At 60.8% G+C, this 25042-nt stretch overlaps 4 protein-coding genes and 1 long non-coding RNA gene across 6 annotated transcripts in view; 4 read left to right on the top strand and 1 right to left on the bottom strand.

Moving 5' to 3' along the window:
* IL11 (interleukin 11) overlaps positions 1 to 2766 on the top strand; it is a 3179-nt gene extending 413 nt beyond the window's left edge. Inside the window, exons 2-5 of the mRNA XM_033846132.2 lie at positions 897 to 1069; positions 1238 to 1324; positions 1449 to 1610; positions 2596 to 2766. Coding sequence (XP_033702023.1) covers positions 897 to 1069; positions 1238 to 1324; positions 1449 to 1610; positions 2596 to 2766 — 593 coding nt within the window. The remainder of the gene's footprint in view (positions 1 to 896; positions 1070 to 1237; positions 1325 to 1448; positions 1611 to 2595) is intronic.
* The window catches only part of KMT5C (lysine methyltransferase 5C), a 27511-nt gene extending 3544 nt beyond the window's left edge, over positions 1 to 23967 (bottom strand). The window contains exons 1-10 of one of the 2 annotated variants that reach the window (XM_073796223.1): positions 23818 to 23967; positions 21938 to 22072; positions 21604 to 21769; positions 21128 to 21237; positions 20134 to 20297; positions 19955 to 19974; positions 18112 to 18248; positions 17844 to 18004; positions 17241 to 17548; positions 14589 to 14680 (exon numbers count right to left, since the gene is read on the bottom strand). In XM_073796223.1, the coding sequence (XP_073652324.1) occupies positions 14589 to 14680; positions 17241 to 17548; positions 17844 to 18004; positions 18112 to 18248; positions 19955 to 19974; positions 20134 to 20297; positions 21128 to 21237; positions 21604 to 21769; positions 21938 to 22047 (1268 nt within the window). In that variant the 5' untranslated portion in view covers positions 22048 to 22072; positions 23818 to 23967. Of the gene's footprint in view, positions 1 to 14588; positions 14681 to 16362; positions 17549 to 17843; positions 18005 to 18111; positions 18249 to 19954; positions 19975 to 20133; positions 20298 to 21127; positions 21238 to 21603; positions 21770 to 21937; positions 22073 to 23817 lie in introns of those variants that run through there. The other variant, XM_033846133.2, reaches the window with a different exon arrangement.
* Positions 4639 to 6041, top strand: GARIN5B (golgi associated RAB2 interactor family member 5B). Its single transcript, XM_033846131.2, is given in 5 exon segments — positions 4639 to 4788; positions 4905 to 5087; positions 5089 to 5129; positions 5206 to 5444; positions 5936 to 6041. Coding segments are annotated over 5 exon segments (624 nt in total). The 3' UTR covers positions 5947 to 6041.
* On the top strand, positions 6651 to 7388 carry LOC141277170 (Golgi-associated RAB2 interactor protein 5B-like). Its single transcript, XM_073796224.1, has one exon. It carries the CDS (start codon positions 6651 to 6653, stop codon positions 7386 to 7388), a length of 738 nt encoding a protein of 245 aa, XP_073652325.1.
* On the top strand, positions 22410 to 25042 carry LOC117309245 (uncharacterized). The gene is made up of 2 exons (XR_004523518.2): positions 22410 to 23119; positions 23850 to 25042. It is a non-coding gene; the product is annotated as an uncharacterized lncRNA (long non-coding RNA).

Genomic DNA, 25042 nt, shown 5'->3' with positions numbered 1-25042 from the left:
GGGTGATCCCAAAGGGCCCGGGACCCCCAGGGAGTCAGCGGGGACCGAGAGACGCAGACTCCCAGGGACCTCAACAGAGAGGCTCCGGGAGGGAAACTGAGGCAGAGAGGCCAAGGAGGTGAGAGCAAGCCCAGAACACCGACCCCAGCTACGGGGAGGAAAGACAGAGGGAGACACAGGGGTGCAGACAGAAACAGGAGAGCCAGACGGATGCGGACGGACGGGCGGACAGACCGCGGCCTGGGAGGGCCCAGGGGGCGGGCTGGGGGTGTGCTGCGGGAGCGAGGCGGCCCGGGGGTCGCTGATTGGCTGGCGGGCGGGGTGGGCGGGGCCGCTGGGGGATGGGCGGCCGCGGAGGGAGCGGGCCGGAGCCCCCGCGCTGAGCACCGCCGGGTCCCTCTCTCCCCGCCGTGAGCCCGGCGCGCCCGCGCCTCTGCCTCTCTCCGCCCAGGTGTGCTGTGGGGTATCCCCGGCGCTGCGGCCCGGCCTTCCGCGGTCCACTCTGGTGGCGCCTACGCGGGGGTCTCTCGGGGAGGGGTCAAGGCACCCGGACCTCTGTCCAGGTCTCCTTCCCCTGCTCTCAGTCCGGTTCGGGCTCCTGAGCCTCGGGAGGGGGCAGGTTCTGGCCTGTGTCTCCCCCCTCCTGCCCCGCCCCGGGGCCCAGATTCCGGCGTCCGGGGGCGGACGGGAGACGCCCGGCCCGTCTACCCGCCCCGGGGCGCGTCTGCTCCGACGGGCGGGGCGACCAGAGCCAGAGAGGGAGAGGGAAACCCGCCCAGGCCCTGCGACGTGCCCTGGGCGCTCCGCCCTGGGACTCAGGACCCCCACCCCAGCCCCTCCTCCCTCAGACCCCCCGGTCGGACCTTAGCCTCCTTTCTGTCCTCTCCCTCCCTCAGGTGTTTGCTGCCTGGTCCTGGTCGCGCTGAGCCTGTGGCCAGGTAGAGCTGCTGCCCCGGGGCCACCTCCTGGCCCCCCACGGGCCTCCCCAGACCCTCGGGCTGAGCTGGACAGCGCCGTCCTCCTGACCCGCTCTCTCCTGGCGGACACTCGGCAGCTGGCCGCACAGCTGGTAGGAGAGCCTGGAGGGGATGGGCTGGGGCCAAGACCGAGAACGGGAGGGCGTCTGGGCTACCACGGTGGCAGAGACGGGGGAGAAAGGAGTCCGGGGCTCGTGGTGGGGGATGAAGCGACCCCCGGAGCTGGGCAGGGTCCCTCTCACGGCTTCTTTCCCCCCAAGAGAGACAAATTCCCAGCTGACGGAGACCACAACCTGGATTCCCTCCCCACCTTGGCCATGAGTGCGGGGGCGCTGGGAGCCCTGCAGGTAAGGGCAGGGGATGGGTCAAAGGTGGGAGTTGGGCGGTGAAGGGGGTGCAGGGGGTTAGGGGCTGGAGTGGGCAGGTGCCAGGTGCTCCTTGACGCCACCCCCCACTCCGCCCGTCCCCCAGCTCCCGGGAGTGCTGACACGGCTGCGGGCAGACCTGTTCTCCTACCTGAGGCATGTGCAGTGGCTGCGCCGGGCAGGAGGCCCTTCCCTGCGGACCCTGGAGCCCGATCTAGGCGCCCTGCAGGCCCGGTTGGACCGGCTGCTGCGCCGGCTGCAGCTCCTGGTACGATCACCTGGCTCTGAGACCCCAGGACCCCAGACCCCAGGCCTACTCCGAGACCCTCACCCTGTGTCCCTGAGACCCCAGACTCCAAAATCCTGCCTGGAAACTCTAAACTCTCACCCTGAGACTCGGAAACCCCATGGTCCTGTGACTCCAAGACTCCCATCCTGAAGCCCTGAGGTTTGAGAATCCAAACCCTCACCCCAAGACCTGGAGACCCCGGTCCCAAAACAGGAGGAATCCAGACCCCAAGCCCAGGATATTCTGAGCATCCAGAGCCTGAGACCCACCCATATCCTGGCCCCGAGATCCTGACACATCAAGACCCCAGACCCTCAGATGATGCACCGTGACTTAAAGCCAGACTGCAGACCCTGGCTCTGCAGACCTCAGATCTCAAGGACTTGGACCCTGAGATCTCAGACTAGAAGACCCCAGACCCTGAGCCCTGGGTCCCCAAGAGCTCAGATCTAGGTTGTGAGCCCTAAAGACCCCAAGACCCTGACTTTTAAAACCCCAGACTCAAGACCCTGAGATTGTAAGACTTCAGACCCCGGTTCCTGGTCCTGGTGACCCCAAAGACCCTGGAACTCAAATTCCAACTCTCAGCTCTGAGACCCCAGACTTGAGACCCCACCTCTCACACATGAGTCCCTGAGCTTGATCCTACAATGAGACCCCACATCTAAGACCTCGGCCCCAGGATCCTGGCCCTGCTGCTACAGACCTCACCGCCAGCCCTCTGAACTTGGCCCTAGAACCCCAGCCTTAAGACCCCCACCTTTTGGCCCCAGCCTCAATTTTCTGAACCCAACGTCCTGAAGAACTTCCAACCCAGACACCCCACCTCACAGGCCAGAGACACAGTGGAAATATGCAAGCTGGACCTCCCCAACCCTGATTCAGTACAGGCTCCAAACTCCCGCTTCCCCGGACCCTAACTGCACCCCTGGCCTGACGTTAACCCTCTGTCCTCTCCTGACAGATGTCCCGCCTGGCCCTGCCCCAGGCGCCCCCAGACCCACCGGCACCCGCCCTGGCTCCCCCGGCCTCACCCTGGGGAGGCGTCCGGGCGGCCCATGCCATCCTTGGGGGGCTGCACCTGACGCTCGACTGGGCTGTGCGGGGCTTGCTACTGCTGAAGACTCGGCTGTGACCCGCCACGCGCCACCGAGAGCCACCAGCGCCCTTCAAAGCCAGACCTTATTTATTTATTTATTTCGGGACTGGGGGCATGGCAGCCAGAGGACTCCGCCCTCACCATTGTCTCCCTCTAGTTAGAGACGATCCCTCCAGGAGACCTGGGCAGGGGGGCATCTGTGCCTTATTTATACTTATTTATTTAAGGGGGTGGGTGGGAGGCAGGTGGACTCGGGGGTCCCTGAGGAGGAGGGAACTGGGGTCCCGGATTCTTGGATCTCTAAGAAGTCTGGCCACAGTGTCTCCCTGACCCCCACCCCTCTCGGCTTGGGCAGGAGCATCTATTATTTATTAAACAATTACTTTCTGTGTTGGGGTGGGGAGGGAGGGGAAAAGGAGGCCTGGGTTTTTGTTCAAAAATGTGAGAACCTTTGTGAGATAGAGAAGAGGGAATTAAATTTGTCATACACATCCACTTAGAGGTGATTTCTCTGGGGGCCAGGGGCTGGATGCTGGGGTCCTTGGGGGGCCCTCCGTGGACAGGGAAGTAGAGGAACCATCAGTCCCCCAGAGACTGTGAGTTCTTAGTCTCACAGTCAATAAATAAATATTTAATGGATAGTTACAGAAGGTTACCCTGTGACCAACAGTACTAGTACAGGACAAGGCTGCAGGCTCAAGGTTATTCATTACGGCAGTGTTTACAACAGCAAATTGGAGACAACCTAGATGTCCAACAGTAGGCGATGGTCATATACATGACAGTGCATCCATGTGATGGAATACACCAGCCATGAAGAGGGATGCTACAGAGCCTGCTTTAGGCATAGAAGAAGCAGGCCACAAGGCTACAAACCACTGTGTGATCCCCATTTTGTATAGATACGTATAATCCATGGATTATTTAAAAATCCTAGAAGGAAATACACCAAAGTGTTGACTATGGCCACCTCAGGGTACAAGGTGGGGGTGGGATTGTGGGTGACTTTCGTTATTTGTGCTTCTCTGTATTTTCCAGAATTTTTACAATGACCATGTATTTTGCATGACACATGAAAAAATAATAACCACTATATTTAGAATGACAGAACATCAGCACCCCCCGCCCCGAAAGCCCTCAGAAGGCGACAGGAATGGCCATTCACTGTGCGCCTGCTCTGCGCCATGCCTTAAGTGTGGGGTTTTACTTACAGGATCCCGTGCATCCTCCAGTACCCCCCAATTTTACAGATGGGGGAAGCTGAGGCTCCTCAGGGATGCCTGTTGTTTAAGGCCACACAGCTAGGGAAAGGCAGAATATGATTTTGCCAAAGGTCTGGCTTATTCCAAACCTCATGTCCCTTTCTTTATAACCAATGTACAGCAACCGTTGCCACGGACACAAACAAGTTAGATACAGGGAAACTGAGGCTCCTGGGGGTATAGACCTTACCCAGGGTGTAGAGATGGGTCAGTGGCAAGTTGGGACTGTAATTCAGGCCTCCCCTCTTAAGAGTCAGAAACCCTTTTGTTTAATTATTCACTTACCACATCCCAGACGGCCCCTCCCAGGGCCCCGGGTCGTCCTTAGTTTGGGTCTGGAGCAGGGGCTTCTGATTCACCCACCCCAGCCCTCAAGACTCCAGGACAGGTTCCTGGAGGGGAAGGGAGCTGAAGGCCCCTGGAGACTTCCCAGGAAGAGCTGCAGCTGTGTCCGATGAGGTCACAAAGCTCCTCCACGAAGGCTCCTCCCCCAGGCCAGGGCTGAGCACCCCTGCAGGGCCATGTCCAAGCCCTGGGGAAGCTCCACCCTCTGGAACCGCTGAAGCCCGAGGGTCTGGGGCCAGTGGGCTGGGGGGCTGGCACCCTGCCTCCGTGTCCCGGGTGACCGACACTTTCTGCAGCCATTATGAACCGGCTCTGGAACATCAGGCGTTGGGAGCCACTCCAGGGCCCCCTGAAGTGGGTCCCCACCCTGGGCGAGCTGCAGAAGACCCTCCAGAAGGGCGAGTACTTGCCCCTCCGCCCGCTGCCCATGTTCGAGAGTAACTTTGTCCAGGTCCCTGGCTCCCTGTGCCCTGGGGGCAGAGAGGGGCAGGAGGGAAGGGAGACCCCCTGGGCTGGGGGATTTGGGCCCAGGAGGGCACAAGGCAGCTGGGGGGCTCGGGGGTGTAGCTCTGTGTGGAGGTGCCAGAGGAGCATAAGAGAAAGGAGTGGTCCCAGCCCCTCTCCCTGGATCCCCAGGTGACCAGTCGAGGGGCCCCAGTGTATGTGCACCACAGAACCAACCGAGTGACCATGGGCGTGGCTGCCTCCCTGCCAGGCCTGGTGTTGCCAGACATCCTGCTGATGGCCCAGCCCCGCCGCGGGCAGGGAGCGCTCCAGCCTCGTCCTCACCAGGTGCCGCCATCCCCCCATCCCCTGCCACCTCGCCCCCATCTCCTGCTCTTCCGCTTCCATCTCCTGCCTCTGCTAGGATGATCCCGCTGGACCTGGCCCACCTCTACGTCCACGACCTGTCTGCCTGGCACCTGAAGCTGCGTCTGGTCATGGGCCGCCGCTATTACCTGGAGCTGGACGCCCCTGACAATGAGGTCAGCTTCCTGTTTGACTGCTGGATCCGCCTCATCAACCTGCTCCAGCAGCCCGCCACCTCCTGGGCCCCCAGGACCCTCCACACGCCCCCCATGGACCCGGGCCACGTGGCACCTCCAGGTGGGCCCTGACCCCACAGACCCCTGGGGGCAGCTATGGTTCTAGATTCGAGAGGGTGCCAAGACCAAAAGCCAGAAGTACAGGAGCCCCAGGAATGGAGCTGGGGCCAGGACCCCTGGCTCTGAAGGAGGAGGAGGCCTGCACTCCAGAGTCTGAGGGAGGAGGGACCAGGGGCTGAATACCTGGGTCTGAGGGGGGAGGGGCCGGGGGCCTGGACCCCTGGGTCTGAGTGGGGAGGGGCTGGGGGCCTGGACTCCTGGGTCTGAGGGGGGAGGGGCTGGGGACCTGGACCCCTGGGGCTGAGGGGGGAGGGGCTGGGGGCCTGGACCCCTGGGTCTGAGGGGGGAGAGAACAGGGGCTGGATACCTGGGTCTGAGGGGGGAGAGAACAGGGGCTGGATACCTGGGTCTGAGGGGGGAGGGGCTGGGGCCTGGGTCTGGGCATCTCCACTGGCCTTGACCATCCTTCCCCTCCCCTCCATCTACCTACAGGGGTGCTCTGATTCTGAGGGGGCCACATGCCTGGCAGGTTTACTTGAGACCCCTTCACTCTGTATCTCAGAGGACAGCCCTGAAATGCCCTTGCTGGGCTCCTGTGATCACTTGCATATGTACCCGTGGCAACAGGACATGGACGACCTGATGGACCCGGAGGCCAGCACCTTGTCCACGTCCTCCCTCTGCCCAGCCGCCTACCCTCCTGACTTCCGCAGGTGCAACGAACAGGTCAGGCCTCTGGACTCCGTGCAGAGACTGTGGCCGCCGCCCTCCCAGAAGCCCCCAGCCATCCCTGCTGCCTCTTGTAAGGCTCCATTCATCCTTGACCAATCCCAGAAGTTCTTGGCTGTACCTGCTCCATCCCGGAAAGCGCCAGCTTTTCCTGCTGCTCCCCAGGAGGCCCCAGCCACACCTGCCCCATCTCAGAAGGCCACACATGTATTGGCTACTCCCCACAAGGCCCCAGCCATGCCTGCCCCATCTCAGAAGGCTGCGTATACACTTGCTGTTCCCCTGAAGGCTGTGTCCCCCCCGCTCCAAACAGGAAATCTGTGTTCCTACCTACCCTGTCCCATAAGGCTCTGACCTTACCTACCCAATACCAAATGACATTGGACCCTGCCACCACGGGCGTGTTGCCTGCGGGAAGTCACAGAGGAGATGTGCTTGAGAAAAGCAAGCCTGAAGGGAAGCCAGAGCCGTGGTGTTGATGGGCACCCAGGAGACAAACATAGTAGAGGTGAGGACTCAGAAAACATCCCTGGAGCTGCCTTTCACCACCACCGAGAAGGAGTCGGAGGAAGTCCTGGTCAGCAGAGCCCAGGATGTCACCGCGGATGGCTTGAAGGGCAAGGGCAAGTTGGAGGACAAAGTCCGCAGGATGAAGGAGGAGATCTCTCTGAACATGCTGGGCTTCAAATCCAAGGAGGTGCGGCAGCAGCAGAAGTGGATCAAGACCCAGGAGCTGGCCTTCGAGGAAGCCTCACAGGGGCAGACCAGGCCCTTCTCAGTGGAAGGGCTCACCCGTGCCAAGCTGATGATCACTGCCAGTTCCAAGGATCCCTCCTTGAGATCAGCTCTGTTCAATCTGCCCTCCTGGCTCTCAACCCAGCAGGGGTCTGCCATGCCAACTATGGACACGGTACCCCTCAGCACCACCAAGGTGTCCTTGCTGGAGGAGATGCCGGTGGTGGTCAGGGAGCAGCCACAGTTGGGGGCCTGGGCGACGGGGAACACGCATCCATGGGCGGAGGTGGAGGAGGTGCCCCGGGACCCAAAGGGGCCTTCCAAAGCGTCCCCTTTCCCCAAGCATGCCACCAGCAGCCCCAAGGTGAATGCTGCCTCCCTGACTCCCATCTCTCTGCCCTCAGCGAGGTGGGAGGACGTAACGGAGTCTCCTACCTCTCTGACCCCTGTCTCAAAGATGGAGGCCAGGGTCTCCCAATAGCCCAGGAGAGTATCTCAAGAGCCCAAGAGGGTGCCGGACCAGTGCCCCATGGCCACAGTGGGGTCGTCTTTGGAGGTTCTCTTGCCCGCTCTCTTGGAAATTGAGAGTATGAAGGACAAGGCCTCCAAGGTGGAGAAGATAGAGGAGGAAGTGGGCATCTTTGCTCCTTCGCCCAGGTATTTGGGGTGACAGCTAACGTGTATTGTCAACTCTGTTATCCACGAGGTAGAGAGGATCATTCCTTCTTTTTCCACTTTCCTTTGTGCTCTCAGTGTATAGTGAGTGTCAACTACGTGCCAGGCATCATTCTATGCACTACGGACATGGCATTGAGCAATTTGGGGAGGGGGTGCTCCTGGCATCTTTTGGGTAGAGTCCAGGGACGATGCTCAACATCCCACAATGTACGCGATGGTGCCCCACAGCAAAGTGTGATCCTCCACAAAATATCAGTAGTGCTGAAGCTGGGAACTCTGACAATAAAATCCACAGTAATTATATTGTACATTATTAGCTGATAGGGCTCTGGGCAAACAGCAGGGTAGGGAGGGCTACGAGTGGGGGTAGGCAGCTTCCAGTATTGGATTGGGTGGTCCGGGAGGGCCTCAGTGAGCTAGTGTCATTTGTGTAAAGATCTGAAGGAGGGGAGTGAGGAAGCCATGTGGACATCTGGGGAAATTCGTTCCCTTCAGGAGGAACAACCACTGCAAAGTCCCTGAGGCAGGAATGTGTACGATGTGCTGGACCAAGAAGGAGCTCCAGGACAGCCCAGAGTAGGAATTGTGGTCACAGGAGTCACGAGGGTGGCACCATCATGTGGGGCCATCTTAAGTACTTTGGGTTTGATGCTGAGCAAACTGGAGGTTTTGAGCAGAACGGCTGGAGTTGCTGTATGTTAGAAAGGACTCTCTCTGGCTGAAGTGTGGAGAAGGTAGAGGAGGAAGGGTGGATGCCGGGAGAAGAGTGGGGAGGCAGTTGCAATGACGCAGGAACAAGATGATGGTGGCTTGGACAAGAGGGGAAGGAACGGAGGTATTGAGAGGTGGTGGGGTTCCAGAGATACTTTGATGGTTGAGCCAACGGATCAGCTCGTGGATTGGGCATGTTGACATGGCATTGAGGTTTGGGATCTGAGCCACTGGGAAGATGCAGCAGTCAAGGAGGCTGTGAGTGGAGTAGATGTCAGGGACAAGATCAGGAATTCCATTTTGGACATCTTGATTCTGAGATGTCAGGTGAGGATGCGGGGTACGCAGCTGGACACATGAGTCTGGAATGATTTGGGGAACCATCAGCAAATGGATGGTTGCTGCAAGCTATGAGACTGGAGGTCACCAGCGAGTGACTGCAGGTGGAGACAGAGGCCAAGGTGTTTAGGGAAAGGGGCACCATAGTCAGAGAGTGAACACTGAACAGCATCCTGAACACCAGGTGAAGAAAATGAGGAGCATCGTGAGGGCAGCCATGTCAGATGCCACGAGCAGGTGAAGGAAGACAGGACGAGAGAGGACCTCTGGATGTAACAGCAAGGAGGTGACCTGGTGGGGACGAAGACCTGAGTGGGGCAGGCTTAAGGGAGCACAGGAAGTGGATCACCGTGCTGCAACTCTTGAAAACATGTGGCTGAGCGAAAGGAGCTAGACACAAAAGGCCACACAGTGTACGATTTTCGTTTGCAAGAAATGTCCAGAAGAGGCAAATCCGAAGAGACACGAAGCAGATTGGTGGCTGCCAGAAGCTGCAAGGGATGGGAGGAACGGGAAGTGACTGCTTAATGGATTTGGGGTTTCCTTTTGGGGTGATGAATATGTCCTGGGAGCTAGGTAGTGGTGGTGCTTGCACAACATTATGAATGTAATTTATGCCACTGAATTGTACACTTTAAAATTGTTACAATGGTAAATTTCATGGGATGTGTATTTTCCCACTACTTGTATACATACATATGTATGTAAAGAGGGGAATCGGAGAGAAGGAGTAGACCAGCTCTTTCCAAGTGATCTGCTGGAAGGGGAGGAGGGACCTGAAGAGGAAGCTGGTATAGGATGTGGGACAAAAGAGGGCTTAAGAGGAAAGAGATATTAGTGCGTTTGGATGTTGGGGCAAAGGATCCAGAGTCAGACTTGATATTAAGGAGGCAGGAGGGAGAGAAACCTAGGAGGGACACTGGTGGAAACGTGGATTCCAGCTCAGGCTTGGCGGGCCCTGGAGCAAGACCACGCCCCCTGCCCCCCATCAGCATGTATTTATTGAGCAGTTACTACTCTCTCCCTGCCGATCCCGCAAAGCCCTCTCTGGCTTTCTCTCTGCAGCATGCACGGTTCCCAGCGGCCTCAATAGCGGGATGCGGGGGACTCAACCTCAGTCGCCGAAGTGTCCAGAGGAGCCCAGCGGGGCCAGGTAGCCCCTGAACCCTGCAGATCAGCCTTATACCTGGCGCTGGCGTCCAGGAGCCCGGACCCCACCCTGTCTCTTTCCTCTTCCTCACAGGCCCCTAGGTGTTGTGCACCTCTACTGTAAGAATCAGGGTCCTGAAAAGGCCGGGCGGGGATGCTCCTTCTCCGGTAGAGACCAGAGCTATCTATATCTTTATATATTGGGGGGGGGGCGGGGGGCGGGTCGAGGGAGAGCCCGCGTGGTGGCCCAGTTTCGCAGAGATTAAAAGCGTGAGCCTGAGACTCGGCAAGAGCAGCGCCCGGGTGCCTGTGTGTGAGCGCCGGCCCCAAGTGGGGGTGTCGGGCCGGAGGTGGGAGTCGCGGCGGGGGAGGCGGGTCCACACCGACCCCGCCCCGCGTCCCAACGCAACGGCGCAACGGCGTCCATTGCCTGGGGCTCCGGGGGTCCCAGCCAATGCGACCGGGAGGGTCGTGTTTTTCCTGGGCTGGGACCCTCGAGACTCAGAAGCGAGGGTGTCCCCGGACGGAGCCACAAGCACAACTGAGCCAGTGACCCGCTGACATCAGCCTGGTGAGGGCAGGACGGGTGGGAACGGGGGCTGGGTTTCGTGGTGGGGGTCAGGAGCTGAGTGCGGGTCGGAGCGAGGGGCGCCCCCTAGGCCCCACAGAACCCCATCCCTCCCCGCAGGAGACGCCGCCTTCGTGGATGTTGGGTATTGATTGCCCAAAGCCCTGAAAGGGGAGATGGCCAACAGCACCCTTCGACCCGCGCTTCCCCAAGCAGAACCAGACCCGTAACTGTTACCAGAACTTGCTGGGTAAAACCTCGCGGGCCAAGTTAGGGGGAGCGGGTGAGAGAAGGTGGGAGGCAGGAAGGGGCGCGCCCCACCTGAGGACGAGGAGAGGGTCCTGGACTCGCCGCGGGGGCGGAGACCGTTGGGGTGGGAGGTGGAGTGGACCACGGTCTGAAGGGGCGGGACCTACCTGGGAGGGGAGGGGCCTTGTATGATAGGGCGGGACCGATCAGTGGAAGGTCGGGGCCTATTCTGGAGGCGTGCGATCAAGTCGCGGAAGGGTGGGGTGACAGAATAGAGGAGGCCTTGCGGGGAGGAGGCGGGTCTGCAGCTGGACCTTTCTGGAGGGCGCGGCCTTGGCGTGGAGGGGGCGGGGCGTGCTTGAGACCCCGCCCACCTGCCCGCTCCTCCCCCCCCCCCCCGCCCCACTCGGCAGACTACCATCCCTGCGTTAAGAGGATGAGGCGCCGAGGGAAAAGCACACAGCACTACGAGTATTACTTCCGCGTGTTCCACGCGCTGTGCCCCATGAGCTGGGTGAGCGGACAGAGGGGCAGCGCACAGACGGGCCGGGCGAGGGTGGATGGGCCGGCTGAGCTGAGCAAGCGCCCGCTCCCCACCTTCCTCCATCCTACCCCCCCCCACCCCAGGTGCAGCGCTGGACCGAGATCAAGGACGGGACTTTCGCTGCCAAAATCTAACGGCCCGAGGGCGGCTTCTCCGAGGGATCAGTATCAGTGTCATCACCCCCAATTCTCTCATCTTCCGGGCCCCACCACCCCAAACCCTGCCCCATCTTTAAGCTACAAATAAAGCTATGTTATTGCTGATATTTCTTCTTAATGTCTGGTCAGTGAGGTGCGCACGGGGGCGTCGGGAGATCCTCCCTGTCTGTGCCCTGCAGCCAACACTACTGGTTCTAATCATGGGAGGGATGAGGGAGGACTGGGCTCCATCAGGGCTGGTATGGAGGGAGGACAGTCAGGGTAGGAGCAAGCTGAGCCCCCCGCTCCCACCCCCTTCCCACCTTCCCCCCTCCAGCAGGCAGCAGTCTCTTCTCAGCAGGGTCTCCCTTGGCTCTTTGAGTCCCAACACTTGCCCACCAGGACAGTTCCAGGGTCCTCCTGCCTCTCAGTCCCCACACCTACCTGTCACCCAAGTCCTCCCTCCACCTCCACCTTCAGGATCCTCTTCCCCTCCTGGACCACCTCCCCAGCTGGCTCCTGGACTTCCTGCCCCACCCCTTCCATCCCATCTCAAGTTCCAAGGAGTCTTTTATATACCACCCAGCGCTGACCCCATCACTCCCTCCCCTGCTCCCCACCCTTCCCGGCTTGCCACCACTCCCTCACTCCCCTGTCCCCTTTGACTCCACATCCCTCCCAGTACATCCCCAACCCCATCACATGAGCCCCTCCCAACAGGGTGCTCTGCGCTGGTCCCCTAGGTCTTTGGAGCGCCCTGTCCACAGCCAGGAGCAGCCTTTTCTCCTCTGATCAAACACACGTCACTTCAGTCTCTCCTGCCAGCCCGTTCCTGACTGCGAGCTCCTCCAGGACGCTCAGAGCTCCAGGATAAATTCTTCTTCGCTCCCGCCCCACTCGGGCTCTGGGCCTGCCCTCAGCCAAGCTCAGGGACCACAATGCTGAGATTCATCCTGATTCCAGATGCCCCTCAAAATGTCACCTCTCCAACCACCTCCCTCCCCCCTCCCCCCTCCCCCCCACCCCAAGCCAGGCTGAGGAGTGACCCTTGACAGAGCTCAGAGCCTGGGGCTTCTAGCCTGACCTAGATGGGCATGAGTCCTGGGCATCAGGGTGGCGGTGGATTTGACTTTCTGCCTGAAGCTGTCAGTCTCCTGGGGCAGCCTGGACCCCCAGACTCTGCCTGAAGTGATCTCATGAGGTCTCCATTCAACCCCAGGGTTCAAAGGTGGCTATTACTAATCATACGACAACTTACTGGGTGGCCCTGGACAAACCTCCTGACCTGCGTCACCTCAGTTTCCCCAGCTGTCAACAGAGATGGTGCAAAATCCCATTCTCAGGCGGGGTGGAATGATGGGGGGGGCTGGGTAAGCTCAGGGGAGAACTGGCTCCATCCATTCCCCTCACGCCCTCTATGCTGCCCTCATCCCCCTACCCAGGGCACACCCCAGATGTGCCATCTCCCAGGATGGCCCCACCCGAAACCTTGGCCCCGGGCCCCCTCTCTCAGACCACAACCTGAGAGGCAGAGGGGCAAATGAGGGCATGGGGTGTGGACTCAGACAGACAGGCTGGAAGCTACAGGAGGGGGTGAGTCGTTCATGTGACCTCCCCCGACCTGCAGACCTCTGGCCTGCACAGAGGTGGCGCTGCTGCAGTAAAGAAGGAACGCTGTGATGCCACGCAGACCAGGCAGCTCTGAGTCACCGAATGAATGGGGCTGGCGGCTGTCTGAGCACTTGGTGAGGTCATCCAGGTAGCATCCAAGCACAAGGCCTGACACCTGTGCAGCCACAGCCAGCCTCCCGACCTCACCAGAGCGCCAGTGCTGGCAGTGTGTTCTCGCCCTGTGGGCCAGCAGCCCCTCCCAGTTCCCCCTTCTTTCCCTCTGGGGCCAGGATCCCTGCCACCATCCCTTGACCACTCCTGGGACATTCATACACTCCTGGCTTCCCTTCTGGCCACCACTGCCCTATGGATGCCTGAACCCAGGGCAGGGCCAGACCCACTTCACTTCCAGCTGGCTGGGCCAACACTCTCAGGCCCCAAACTCTGGCTCTGAACACCTCTTCCTAGGCTCCTGGGTCATCTTCGCCCGCCCAGATCCTGAAACCCCCAATGTCAAGCTCACTGTCCCGAAACAGCCTCCCGGGACAAAGGAAACTGACTTCCCCATCCCTCCTCACAACCTGCATCCCTGCTCTCCTCCTCCTCTCCCTGCTACCCCCTCCCAGTCCCAGCCCATCAACCGCACACTTACCCTCTTCCCCTCCCTCTGCAGCTCCTTCCTCCCAGTCTACTGAAAGGGTCAGGTGCTTCCCGGTCAAAATCACAAAACCACTCGGTGCCCTTCACCTGTTGCTCCATGAACCCTCCAGGCACTGCTCTGGCCCTTGTCTCCACCCACTCCCCCATCCCACGGAAGCCACTGCTGAAACAAGCCCTGAGTCTCCAGTGGGCACGGCCTCAGCCTCCCCTCTGGTGTCTGCCTCTTTCCCATCCCAAGGATCTCAGAGCCTGGTTGAGCTCTGAGAATGGGTTCAAGTCCTGGCCCTGAAGCTTGCCAGCCTTGTGGCCCCAGACAAACTTCCTAAGCCCTCTGCACTGTGGCCTTCTCACCTAAAATACAGTGATAACGACACCTAGACTTCACAGGGCCGTGGGGAGGGTGATGCTGTGTCACAAGCCAGGACAGCGTCCAGTGCAGCCGTCCTCAGGGTGTGTGGGTTCTCTATGTAACTAATTTGAGGCACTCAGAGTCCTCATGTCGGCCTGTTTCTGGTGCCCAATATCATGTTGGAGGTGGGGGTAACTGATCGTCAGCTGCCCTCCTGGATCAGCAACCCCAGGATGACCAACACCATCAACAGGGCCCTGGAGCTCCTGCAGGCATCTGGTCAGCCCCATGCACAGGGTAAAAGCATCAGAGAGCTCCCCCAAGGGGAGAAATGGGATCCAGGATTGGGATGTCCTGCCTGGCTCCCTGCTGTCCCAGTAACCCAAGGAGGGGAACTTAGAAAGCTTTGGGGAAGGCACTGCAGAGTGCGGGGCTTCCTGAGACTCTGGCCTGTAATTATTTCCTGTTTCTTTCAACTCCCTCCTCCTCCTCCCCCAGCCAGATTCCCCGTTTCCTTGCTCTGGCCCCCAAGTGTATGACGGGGTTCTCAGCTTGACCTTGACCCTTCGACCCTCCCCCTGGGGTTCCCAAGCCCCAGCTCCACCCAAACATCCCAGGGCCCGCCAGCTCACTGGACCCAACACACACTCCTCTCACTTCCCTATCGTGGCTGGGGCTCCATCTACCTGGTGGTTGAGGCAGAAACCTGGCAGCAAGGCGGGCTCTGTCCACGTACCAGCTGTGCGGCCTCAGGCAGACGTGCCTGCCCTCCGACTACCTGCAAAGGCAGGGGGGTGATCTTGGTGGCACTGCTGTGAAGGTTGATGCCAGATGCACAGAACCTGCGACCAGTGTCAGCTGTAGTTACTGTCCTGGACGTCTTCCTTCCCTGTCATCCTGTCACTCTAGCCCAGTGGTTCCCACTGGGGGCTGGCTTTGACCTCTAGGGGTACATTTGGCAATGATCACAGGTATTTCTGTCACCACTAAGGGGATGCTACTGGCAACTTGTGGGTGGAGGCCTGAGAGGCCACTCCTCGTCCTGTGACACAGGATTAGCAGCTCAAGACAGCAGCAGTGTTGAGAGTGAGAGACCCTGATCACTGGTTTCTAATCTTCGTGTTTTGGGTTCCAGACACTTTTGAGAGTTGGATGAAGGCTCTAAACCCTCTGCGCCAAGAACACGCCTGTGAATACGCAGTTACTACATTTGAAATGGGATTCCAGGAGGTTCTTGGAACCTCCAATGTCCATCCAGGCTAAGCCTCCTTACTCTGCTGTCATATTTGCCGAGAAGCCATGAATTTCTGCTTGTCTAGAGGGACAAGTTCTTTAGCGACTGTGTCAACCATCTCTCTTCATTCTCTTCGTTACCACTTGCTGACTGGGAGGCCCTCTCCCTCATTTTTAACCTGAGGGAGAAAACTAGGAGGGTTCAGTAGGATTTGCATGGAAGAAAGACACATTTTCTCATTCTGAAAGGGATGAAGCAGGCTATACATAAATAATATGAATTTTAAAGTAAAAAAAAAAAAAGTTACCTGCTTTGAACTGTCCCCATCCCCACCCCCAGGTCCACTGTGGAAGTGCCCCTTCTTGGGCCATCTCCTTGGCCCACCCAAGTCTTCCTGCAGCCTCTCCATGTGTGTTCACTCCCTCTTCTCAGCACCCCCATGTCCCTCATGCATATGGCCTGGCCTCATCAGCCTCCAGGGTAAACTTTTCCAAGGCCGGTCGACATGGAGGACATAAACTGGGGCCTGAAGCCCACACATGACCCTCAGACGTTCCTGGCTTGTCCTCATGAAATGGCTGTGAGGCCTCAATGAACAAAAAAAACATATCCACAAGACGCTTTGCAGCGGGTGCCTAGTACCAGGAAGCACTCACTGATTGTAAGCTGTTAGTATTTCCTTCTGTAGAATGGGGGTTGAGGTGAGAATTAAGAGACGATGAGGGGGAGTTCCCTGGTGGCCTAGTAGTTAGGATTCTGGGCTTTTACTGCTGTGGCCCGGGTTGAATCCCTGGTTGGAGAACTGAGAACTGAACTGGATCAGAAGAAACAAGAAGATTCACTGTCCTGGCCTCACAGAGCCAGGCCAACCGAGATGACACACGTGAGATCTGGGAGGGGCTCTGACTTCAGACAAGGGTGATCTGGCCCCAGGTGACCCGGGACAAGTCACTCTAATTGCTGGACCTCACTAATCTCATCTGAAAAATGGGGAGACTCCCCACCTGGGTGAGAAGATGGGACTGAAAGCGTTCTTTATGAGCACAGTTTGCGCCTCTGTTCTTGGCCATCCTCAGAGCCCACTGCCCTTCCACCCTTCCAAAGCTTTCAGCGCCCAAAGTCTGGGCTGCTTCCTCCCGGTCTGGTCTCCCCAGCAAGGCGGAGGGTCTCACCCTCCCAACGGACATCACTTCAAAATGTAAATCAAGATGAAATGCTTCCCAGGGCACTGCTTATGACAAGGTTTTAATAAAATAAAATAGAAAGTTCAAGTGCTTCCAATCCCCCAACATACCCCATTCTGGCGTGGGGGAGGGGAGGGAGCCCCCACAGCCCAGTAGCACCAGGGATAGCACCATGAGAAAGATGAGGTCGCACCGGCCTCCCTGAGACCCACGGGGGTGGTGGGGACATGCCCCTGGCCGCCCCCTCGTCGCCCCCCACCTCAGACACAGAGCCGAGAGCACACTGACTCCCCTCTGCAGGGCAGTGTCTAGGGAACGCCAGCCCATGTCAGTTCCACCTCCTCCCGAGGCCTGGGCTTCTTTGGAGAAGCCACGGGGCGGCCCCCACCCCTTATGGCTTTGCTCCCTGGGCAGGAGAAGGCGGGTGGGGAGGGAACAGCTCCTTCAGCCCTGAGGCTGGGGCTGGGGTGGGAGGGCGGCAATGACCAGGGCTCCCTGCTAGGATGGGGGTGGCTCAGGGGTCAGCAGTCACGAAGGGTCAGGGGTCAGATCCCCAGGGGGTGTCCAAACCAACCCGCCCCGGGGGTCAGAGCTGTGCTGGGGTTGAAAGTCAACGCCCTCCCAGAGGTCCAAGAGCTCCTTCTGGAGGTCGGTTACTGAGAACTCAGGGCAGAGGGGACCAGGAGGGACGCCCTCCTCTCCCAGCCTGGGCCTCCCTGTCCAGCCCGTCACGGCCCATCACCGTTGACATCCAGGTCAATGGAGCCATGGCTGACCACGAGCCGCAGGCGCTTGGGTGGGGAGAAGGGGGCAAAGGCAAGGGCCTGCTTGGGGATGGGGATGGGGCCTGGGGTCCCGGCGGGGACGGGAGTGGCAGTGGCAGGCGGGGCCGGGGCCACACGGCTCAGATCCACACGTACCACGTAAGGCAGCCCGTAGCGCCGGGCCCAGTGCCAGTCCTGCTGGGGGGCCCAGCGGGCACGGGCGGCCGGCCCCAGAGCCACTAGGGCCTCCGCCTGCAGGCAGCAGTGGGGGCCACAGCCTCCCCATCGGTGCAGGGAGACGCGGGCAGCACGGAGAACGGGGGGCGCTGGGGCCCGCCGGGGCTGGGGGCGTCGGCGCCTCCGGGGGCGCACCCGGAGCTGGGGCTGAGGCAGCCACTGGAGCCAGAGGGGTGAGGCATCGGGGCGGGCGCCGCAGGGCGGGGGGCGCAGGGGCTGGCAGGCAGCTGTGGAGGCCCAAGGGAGGGGAAGTGGGGAGAGAAAAGGGCAGCTGTGTGAGCAGGGCCTCTTCAGAGGGGAAGAGCTCCTCCTCAGGCCAGCCGCCACCCCCCCCCACCCCTGCCCGATGCTCTTCAGAGGGGAACAGATGAAGAGAGGATGTTCAGGAGTGAGGTCCTGTCTGGGGGACCAAGTGGGGGTACCAGGAGGGACAAGACGAGAGGAGGGCAGAGAAGGGGCTGGGGCTGGGGGAGCAGCTGATGAAGACAGGCCAACAGGACAGGGTCCCCGCCCCACACTCACCGCAGAACAGGTCCCGGCGCAGCGGGGGTGGGTGGGCACAGGCCCGGGGGCCATCCAGGCCCTGCTGCAGCCGCCGCTTCGTCTCCCGGAGCTCATACTTGTCCATGGGCCGGGGCGGCAGGGGCTCCTTGGGCTGCAGTCGGAAAGCTCCTTCGCCTCTCCTAAGGATGGGAGGGAAATAAGGAGGGAGGGAGGGGTGGGCCCTGAGGATGCACTTCTGGTTCCCAGGATCCCAGGGACCGTGTCCCTTCCTGCAGGCCATCCCCACCTCTCGCAGGTGTAGCATTCACAGTGCTCATTCTTTTCACCGAAGAAGCCTTCGCCGTAGAAGCATGTCACCTCGTCCCCTGGCTCGATGTCCCGGAGCACCTTCACGCAGGCTGCGTTCCCATCTGCAGGTACGAACTAGGGGCCAGGAGACTCAGCGCCCTGTCCTGGGGGTGGCCTGGCCCCACCCCGCCTGGCTGGCACCCTGGCCTCAAGGGTCCCCTTAGGATGGGCAGCGCCGGGAGCCCGGGGAAGAGCCCTGCCCAGGGCCTGCCCTCAGCATGCACTCCCTGACCCTCCCCCGTTTTGCTGGCTCCCACCCTCCCTGCAGGACATGACCTAACCAGCCTCTGGCAGCGCGCACAAGAACTGCTCCCTCCAGCACTCCTTCTTGGGCTCCTCTGAGACACCCTGCCAGCCTGCACCTCAGTGGCCGAGATGTGCGCCTCTGCCTGGCTCTGCATCCTGCCCTCCCCGAGGCCTGTGTCCACCCCGCAGCCCCAGTCCAGGATCACCACCCCTCTCGCCTGCCTGCTCCTGACTCCAAGCTCCCCATTTGGGAGAGGCAGCACTCCCATCCATCCATCTGCCCGCCCACCCATCTGTCCATCCTAGCCTGACACACACCTGGGAGTGCCCCTGGCCGCCCGCCCACCCGCCTGACGCCAGGACAACTGGCCGGCACCTCCCGAGCGGGCAGTGTTGGGCGTCCTCTTTCCCTGCCTCCCTGAGACCCCAGCTGCCCCTCATCACCTCCTACGCAGCTCTGCCCCAGGCCACCTGCCAGGGCCACCCCTGAAGCTCCTAGAGCAGCGGCACCAGGGCCTCTGAGAACCAAGCCCCCTTCACTCACCCCGTGGGAGCCTCCACGGGGCAGACCCAGCTCATGCTGACACACGAGGCGGGAGCTACTGTGCCTCCTCGCTCTCCGGTGTGGCGCCTCCCCTCTGAGATGCCCTAAAGCGGCCCCATTTGCCCTCAACACCTAGAAAAATCCTACTCCTCCTTCAACGCCTAGCTCCAGCGTCACTTGCATGCAGCCTGCGGTTCCACACCACGTGGTGGCTGACCCCCACCTCACCGAGCTTTGCTTGACTCTCCATCCTATCCAGCGTCTGTGCCCCGAAACCCACGGAACAGTGTGCAGAGTCACAGGACGCTGACACACACCCAGCCTTCACAACTGTCCCAGGAGGCAAGTTCTCCCCGTTTCCCATCCGAGAAGAGAAAACAGGGCCAGGGCAGCAGAGCCAGGACTCAAACCCTCCCCACACCCCTGGGGTCCCAAGGGCGGCCAGGTGAGCCCCACACTTGGCAGGGTGCACACCCAAGGCCTTACAGGGGCCACCTCCCCACAACTCTTCTCTCTCACTGCTCCGTGCTCCACACGCAGCACAGGGTGGGGGGTGGCCTCCCAGAACCTCCTATCGGGAAGAGTCCTTGTCCTCCAGGGCAGCGCTTGCTCTGACCCCACCCCAGGAGGCCCTCCCCAGCCTCCTGCTATCACAGCTGCCGTGGGTGTCTCCCTGGGAAGCCCGGGGCCCATGGCACAGGCAGGGGCACTTTGTGTCTCCCCATCACCACAGTCCCGCCAAACTGGCCCAGCCCCCCGCCCAGGTTCAGAGAAGGGAGAATGTGGCCAGCAGGTGGCAGCCTGGGTTCCAGTGTGACTTTAACCAGAGCCCCTCCCTCCTCTGACAATCGCACAAGCGCCAGTGCTGCACAGCCAGGGGTGGGAAACTACTTTGTCAGACGGGGAGACCCGGGACAGTTTCTGGCTATTCGCCGAGCAGAAAGCCCCTCCCTCGTGCCCATTCCTGCGAACGGGGGTCCCCAGGTCTCACCTTGCAGTTGGGTTTGCAGTCTGGAGCCAGTTGGGGGGTCGCGGGGAGAGAAGAGAACTGGGTCAGCGAGCCAGAGAGCCGGGGCTCAACCCCTCCCCCGCTGGCTCCTCGCACCACCCCGCCCCCGGCCCCGCCCCCACTGCCCCCTCCGGCCCCCCCAGCCCCCTCCTCGTCCCCACCGTGGTTGATGAAGGCGGCCGGGCCGAGCCACAGCTGAGCGCTGCGCTTGCGGGTGGAGTACATGATACTGAAGTCATTCTCCCCGGCCCTCAGCAGCCCCTCGTCCGCCTCCCGCAGCTCTGCGATGCAGCCCACCAGCAGCTCCAACTTTTCGTTCTTTTTCCTGCCCAGAAGCCAGGTGGTGGGTCTGTGAGCACCTCCCTGACCACCAGTGCTGGGGACAGGGGCCCCTCATCCCAGGCCTCCGGCGGGAAGAATCGATGGGACGCACCAGCCACCGCGTTCCAGCTCCCAAATCTGAAATTCACCCACCGTTGCCTCTACACCTGCGCAGGCGCGGCACCCTCCACCTCCTGAAAGCCTGACCCGCATCCTCTCCCGCTCTCGGTTCCTCCAGCCTCCAGTGCCCACTGCCTCAGCCTCTCGCAGTCCAGTCCTGCCCGGAAGTCCCCACAGGCGCCCCCGCACTCTTCACTAGACCCTTTGGCTCATCCTTCGGGCCTCAGCCTAGGCCTGGCTCCCAGGAACACTCTCAAAATTCCCGGGCAGGCTCAGGACTCACTGAGCAGCTGTGGTCAGCCCTGTGTGCTCACTCAGCTACCACCTGCCTTCCCGCTAGAATGTGAGCAGTGGGCAGGGTCCTCTTGTTCACGGTCCTGCCCCGTACCCAGCAGCGATTGCTACGCAGCAGGGGCTCCAGTGGGGATGAAAAAAAAGACAGCACAGTCCTGGGTACAAGATCAGTCCTTTCTTGGCAGCCCCAGAGAGCCTGGGTCTCGAGGGGATCACATCTCCCAGCAGGGCCGTGGTGGGCCAGGAGGGTCTTGGGGGACCAGACCCGGCCTCCTTTCTCTCAACACAGACATCTTCATGGCCCTGTCCCGAGTGTCCAGTCTCCTCCAGAAGGGAGGGGGTTTCCTCCCCCAGCAGCCCCCAGGGAGGGATGCCTCCTGTCAGGCCTGGGGCCCTGGGAGGCATGTTCTGCCCTCTTACCAAGCGCGGGTAGACACAATCTTGGCTCCATTTGTCTCCATGGAATAACGGGTACAGGGCAAGATGGTGAAGCCGCTTTCAGGCAGGAAGGCTCGGAGGTAGCGATAGATCTGGGGGAGGTGAGGGGTGGCAGGGTGAGGACGTGGGGCAGGGTCGTCCTCGGCCCTCTCTCCTGGGTTCTAGTCCTGCTCTGCCACTGACTCGCTGTGTGGTCTCAGGGAACTCACTTCCCCTCTCGGGGCCTCAGTTTCCTCATCTGTCAAATGAAGAAGTTAGACTCCATCTTAGAGGGCCCCCCAGCTCTCCTTTCCTAGGATTCTCTGAGCCTTGCCTCAGATGGTCCCAATGGCTAGGAAGTCAGGGAGTCCCAGGGAGCTGTGCTGAAGGTCTGCCCGGCAGGGCGGAGGACCCAGGACAGGCAGAGGAGACGGGGAGAACACGAGGGCCGAGGGGAGGGAAGGGAAGGGCTCCCTCACGTGGGTCTTGAGGGCAGCCTCCTGCCGCGGGCCCCGGCTCTGGAAGTAGTGGGCCATCCAGCCTCCCAGCGTCAGGGCCCGGTACGCAGCCTCCAGGTCCCGCTGCCTCAGGAAGGCCTCCAGCGCTGAGCGCAGGTGGTGCTGTCGCCGCAGGGGGGGCACGGGGCTGGGGGAGAGGGCACGCCTGGGTCCCAGGGCCTTGGCCTATTCCCTCTGGGCCTTCCCAGGCCCCACCCCCACCCCCACTCGGAGCTGAGAGGAGGATGGGGCTGAGGGGTGGCAGTGGAAGGAAGGGGTCCCGAGCCCTCGGTCGCCCTCCCCCAGGTCGCCTCACCTGACGTTCATCTTATGGGTGCGGAAGCCGAGGTAGGGGTCCAGGACGAGGCTGGTGGCGAGGTCGTCATTCTCACACAGTTCCCTGGCTGTCACTCTGTCGGGGCCCATGGTGCCCCAGGCACCATGCTGCCTCCTGCGGAGAGTGGAGAGCTCAGGGCAGGGGCAGGGGCGGTGCCCCGGGCGTGTGCCTGCTCTATGTCACTTATAGGTTGTGTGAGACTTAGGCAAGCCCTTCAGTCTCCTCATCTATAAAGCAGGGAGAAAAGCAATACTGACTTCACAGGGCTCTCGGTGAAGATGAAATGCAACAAGTGCTTCTGACAATGGGGAGATCCCCAAAGAAATGCTAGCCACCATCGTTAGTAGCTGCGTCTCCTCCAACCACCTATGACAGCCCTGCCACGTGCACACACACTCGCAGACCCTGTGCGCACACGCAGATTCCCCAGGACCCCCATACACACCACACACACACACACACACACACACACACACGCAAACGTGCCAACTGGCTCACGGAAGGCTGATTAATTGGCAGTCTGGGATAACCCTAAAGGCTTAGTCCTGCAGGAGGTGGAAGTCAAGGGGGACCCAGCAGCTCCACCTCTGGCCCTCACCAAGGAAAAAGCCCAGGCTTCCTGCCCAACCAGAACTGCTTGTTCCTCTGCCCATCCCCACTCTCTCCTGGCCTTGGCCTCCACCCCCATCCCCAGCAGCTCTTGGGAGTCCTCAGAAGGCTCTGGGTGAAACCCCAGGCAGCCCGACTCGGAGGCGGGTGAGGGGAGGGAGAGCAGAGGAAGGATCCCAGCACCTGCTCTCTCTCCAAGGATTCCGGGGGAGGGAGGGGCACAGAGGACAAAGCGGGGGGAGGGGGGGAGAGAAAAGGAACGGTGTGGAGAGGCAGAAGAGGCCCATAAAAAAAGAGGAGAAAGACGGGGATTAGCAAAACGAAACAAAACAAGCCTCCTAACCCCGACTGCAGAGGGCCCGGTGGGCACCGACACCACGGTGCTTCAGGGAGAGCAGATGGGGGACGGCGAGGAAAGGGGAGCTGGAAAGAGATCAGGAGCTAGAGCAGCTGGGAAAGGGGGTCGAGAAGGCACGCAGGCTGGGGATAAATAAAGAGGGGGCGCTGCGGGAAGGCGCTGGGACAGAACGGAAGCTGCAGAGGGGCAAGCGGGTAATACGGACACCACAGGGAGGGAGCTGGGGCAGGGAGAAGGGGCGGGGGTGCCTGCGGGGGAGACCGAGGGCTGCGGGAAGGCTTGGGGATCCAGGGAGGACCCCAGGAAAGCTAGCAGGGAGACCAGGGGTCCAACGAAAGTAGAGAAGGACCTGGAGGTCCACCAGGGAGGGTCCTGAGATGGTATAGGGGGACCTAGGGGTTCCAGAACGGGGCTTGGAGAAGCAAACAGGGACAGGGGCAAGTCCTAGGGATCCAGGGAGGAGCACAGAAGAGCCGCGAGAAGAGAGCCTGGGCTCCAGGGAAGGATCTGGGTAGACAGTGAGAATCCAGGGGAAAGGCCTGAGGTCCAGAGGGAAATTAGGGGAAGCAGACAGGAGCCTGGGGAGGCAGGGAAAGTGCAGGAGAAGGGCCTGAGACCCAGGGAGGGGAGTGTAGAGTCAGAGGGCGAGCTGAGGGTCCAGGGAAGGGCCTGGAGCGCGAGAGCGGGGCCTGGGTAAGGAAGCACAGGAAAGGGGCTGGGCGCCGAGAGCAGCCTGAGGCTCGCCGAAGGGCCAGGAGACGTGGGCGCCTGGACACGAGGAGGGGCCGGGCGGGGAGGGGGACAGTCGGGGCTGGGGACGACCGGGAGCCAAGGCGGCGCGGGGCGGGGGCCGAGAGGGGGCTCAGAAGTCGGGCCCCGCGCCGCCCCTCACCCGCTTCTCCTCCTCCTCCTCCTCCTCCTCAGGCGCCCGCGCTGCGGCTGCCACCACCTCCCACAGCCTCCTCCAGCTCTCTTCAGACACGGTCGCCGCGCCTCCCGTCTGCCCAGCCGGGCCCGCCTCGCAACGGCCGTCACGGCCTTCCATTGGCCAAGGTCGCCGCCACTCTTCAGTCGCTCTGAAGCTTGCGCCGCTCCCGTTGGCCGGACTCCGCTCTGCCCCTCCCTGCCCGCCCCACGGTCAGCGCCCCTAAAAAACTCCGCGTCGCCCTCGCTGCTGTTGAGAGCCGCCAACTGCACCCAGTGGCTGCCGCCGCTGTCCTTCCGGCGCTGCCATGGAGACGTATCCCCGCCCACGGCCCAAAGTCGACGCCCTCATTGGCCGAAAGCGCCGTCGCTCCGGGAGAAACGCGGGTTTGGGTCGGGTTATTTGGGTCCAAGTGGAAAGAGGGCGGGTACCGCCTGCTCCAGAGCCCGTATGTGATTGGTTGGCCTTGGAGCGACTCATGCTTCCATTGGCTAAGGTCTCCACCTGTCACCATAGAGTCGCGACCTCCCTGTTCTTTTTCTGTGGCGAAACCTTCGACCACCAGAGGGAGAAAGCAGGGGAGGACGGGAGGGGGGGTGAATGCGCGCGCACCTCCTTCCCCCCGCCTGTCTGGGCCAGCGGTTGCCAAGGCGACAAAACTTTATTGACAACCCTGCCCGGTACAAAGGGCTTTTCGCTCTCTTCCTCATTCCTAGACCACCTTCTCTTCCCCTAAATAACCTGTTTAATTTTGAGTACCCACAATACACTCTGTGGGTGAAAGGGTCAGAAAGAAGGAGATTGATAGGTGGGGGCTTTGAAGAAAGCCCTGACTCATGGGGAGCTCCCATGGGGCACCCCCCCACGCCCACAGTTGAGATCACCCCTCTGCTCCAGTCCTAGAGGCAAACATAATTAGTAATTCATCATAATTACGCCCAGAATAATAAGCCCCACACTTGGAGCAGGCGGTCTTTGTTTTGTTGCCGGCTGTATATCCTGTGCTCTTGGAACAATGCGTGGCACGGAATAGGTGCTTCATTAATTTGTGCTGAAGGAATGAATGTATGAAGCTGGTTTCTGCAATCCTTCACTCTGTGACTTTGGAGAAGTGGCTTGCCGTCTCTGGGCCTCAGACTCGCATCTATAAAATAAGGACCACACTGGTCCCTCTTTGAGCGGTCTTCCTTAA

Source organism: Tursiops truncatus, chromosome 19, assembly GCF_011762595.2.
Source record: "Tursiops truncatus isolate mTurTru1 chromosome 19, mTurTru1.mat.Y, whole genome shotgun sequence".
In the NCBI taxonomy this organism is placed as follows: domain Eukaryota; kingdom Metazoa; phylum Chordata; class Mammalia; order Artiodactyla; family Delphinidae; genus Tursiops; species Tursiops truncatus.
Note: the sequence above shows the minus strand (reverse complement) of the source record. Positions and strands in the feature narration are given on the sequence as shown.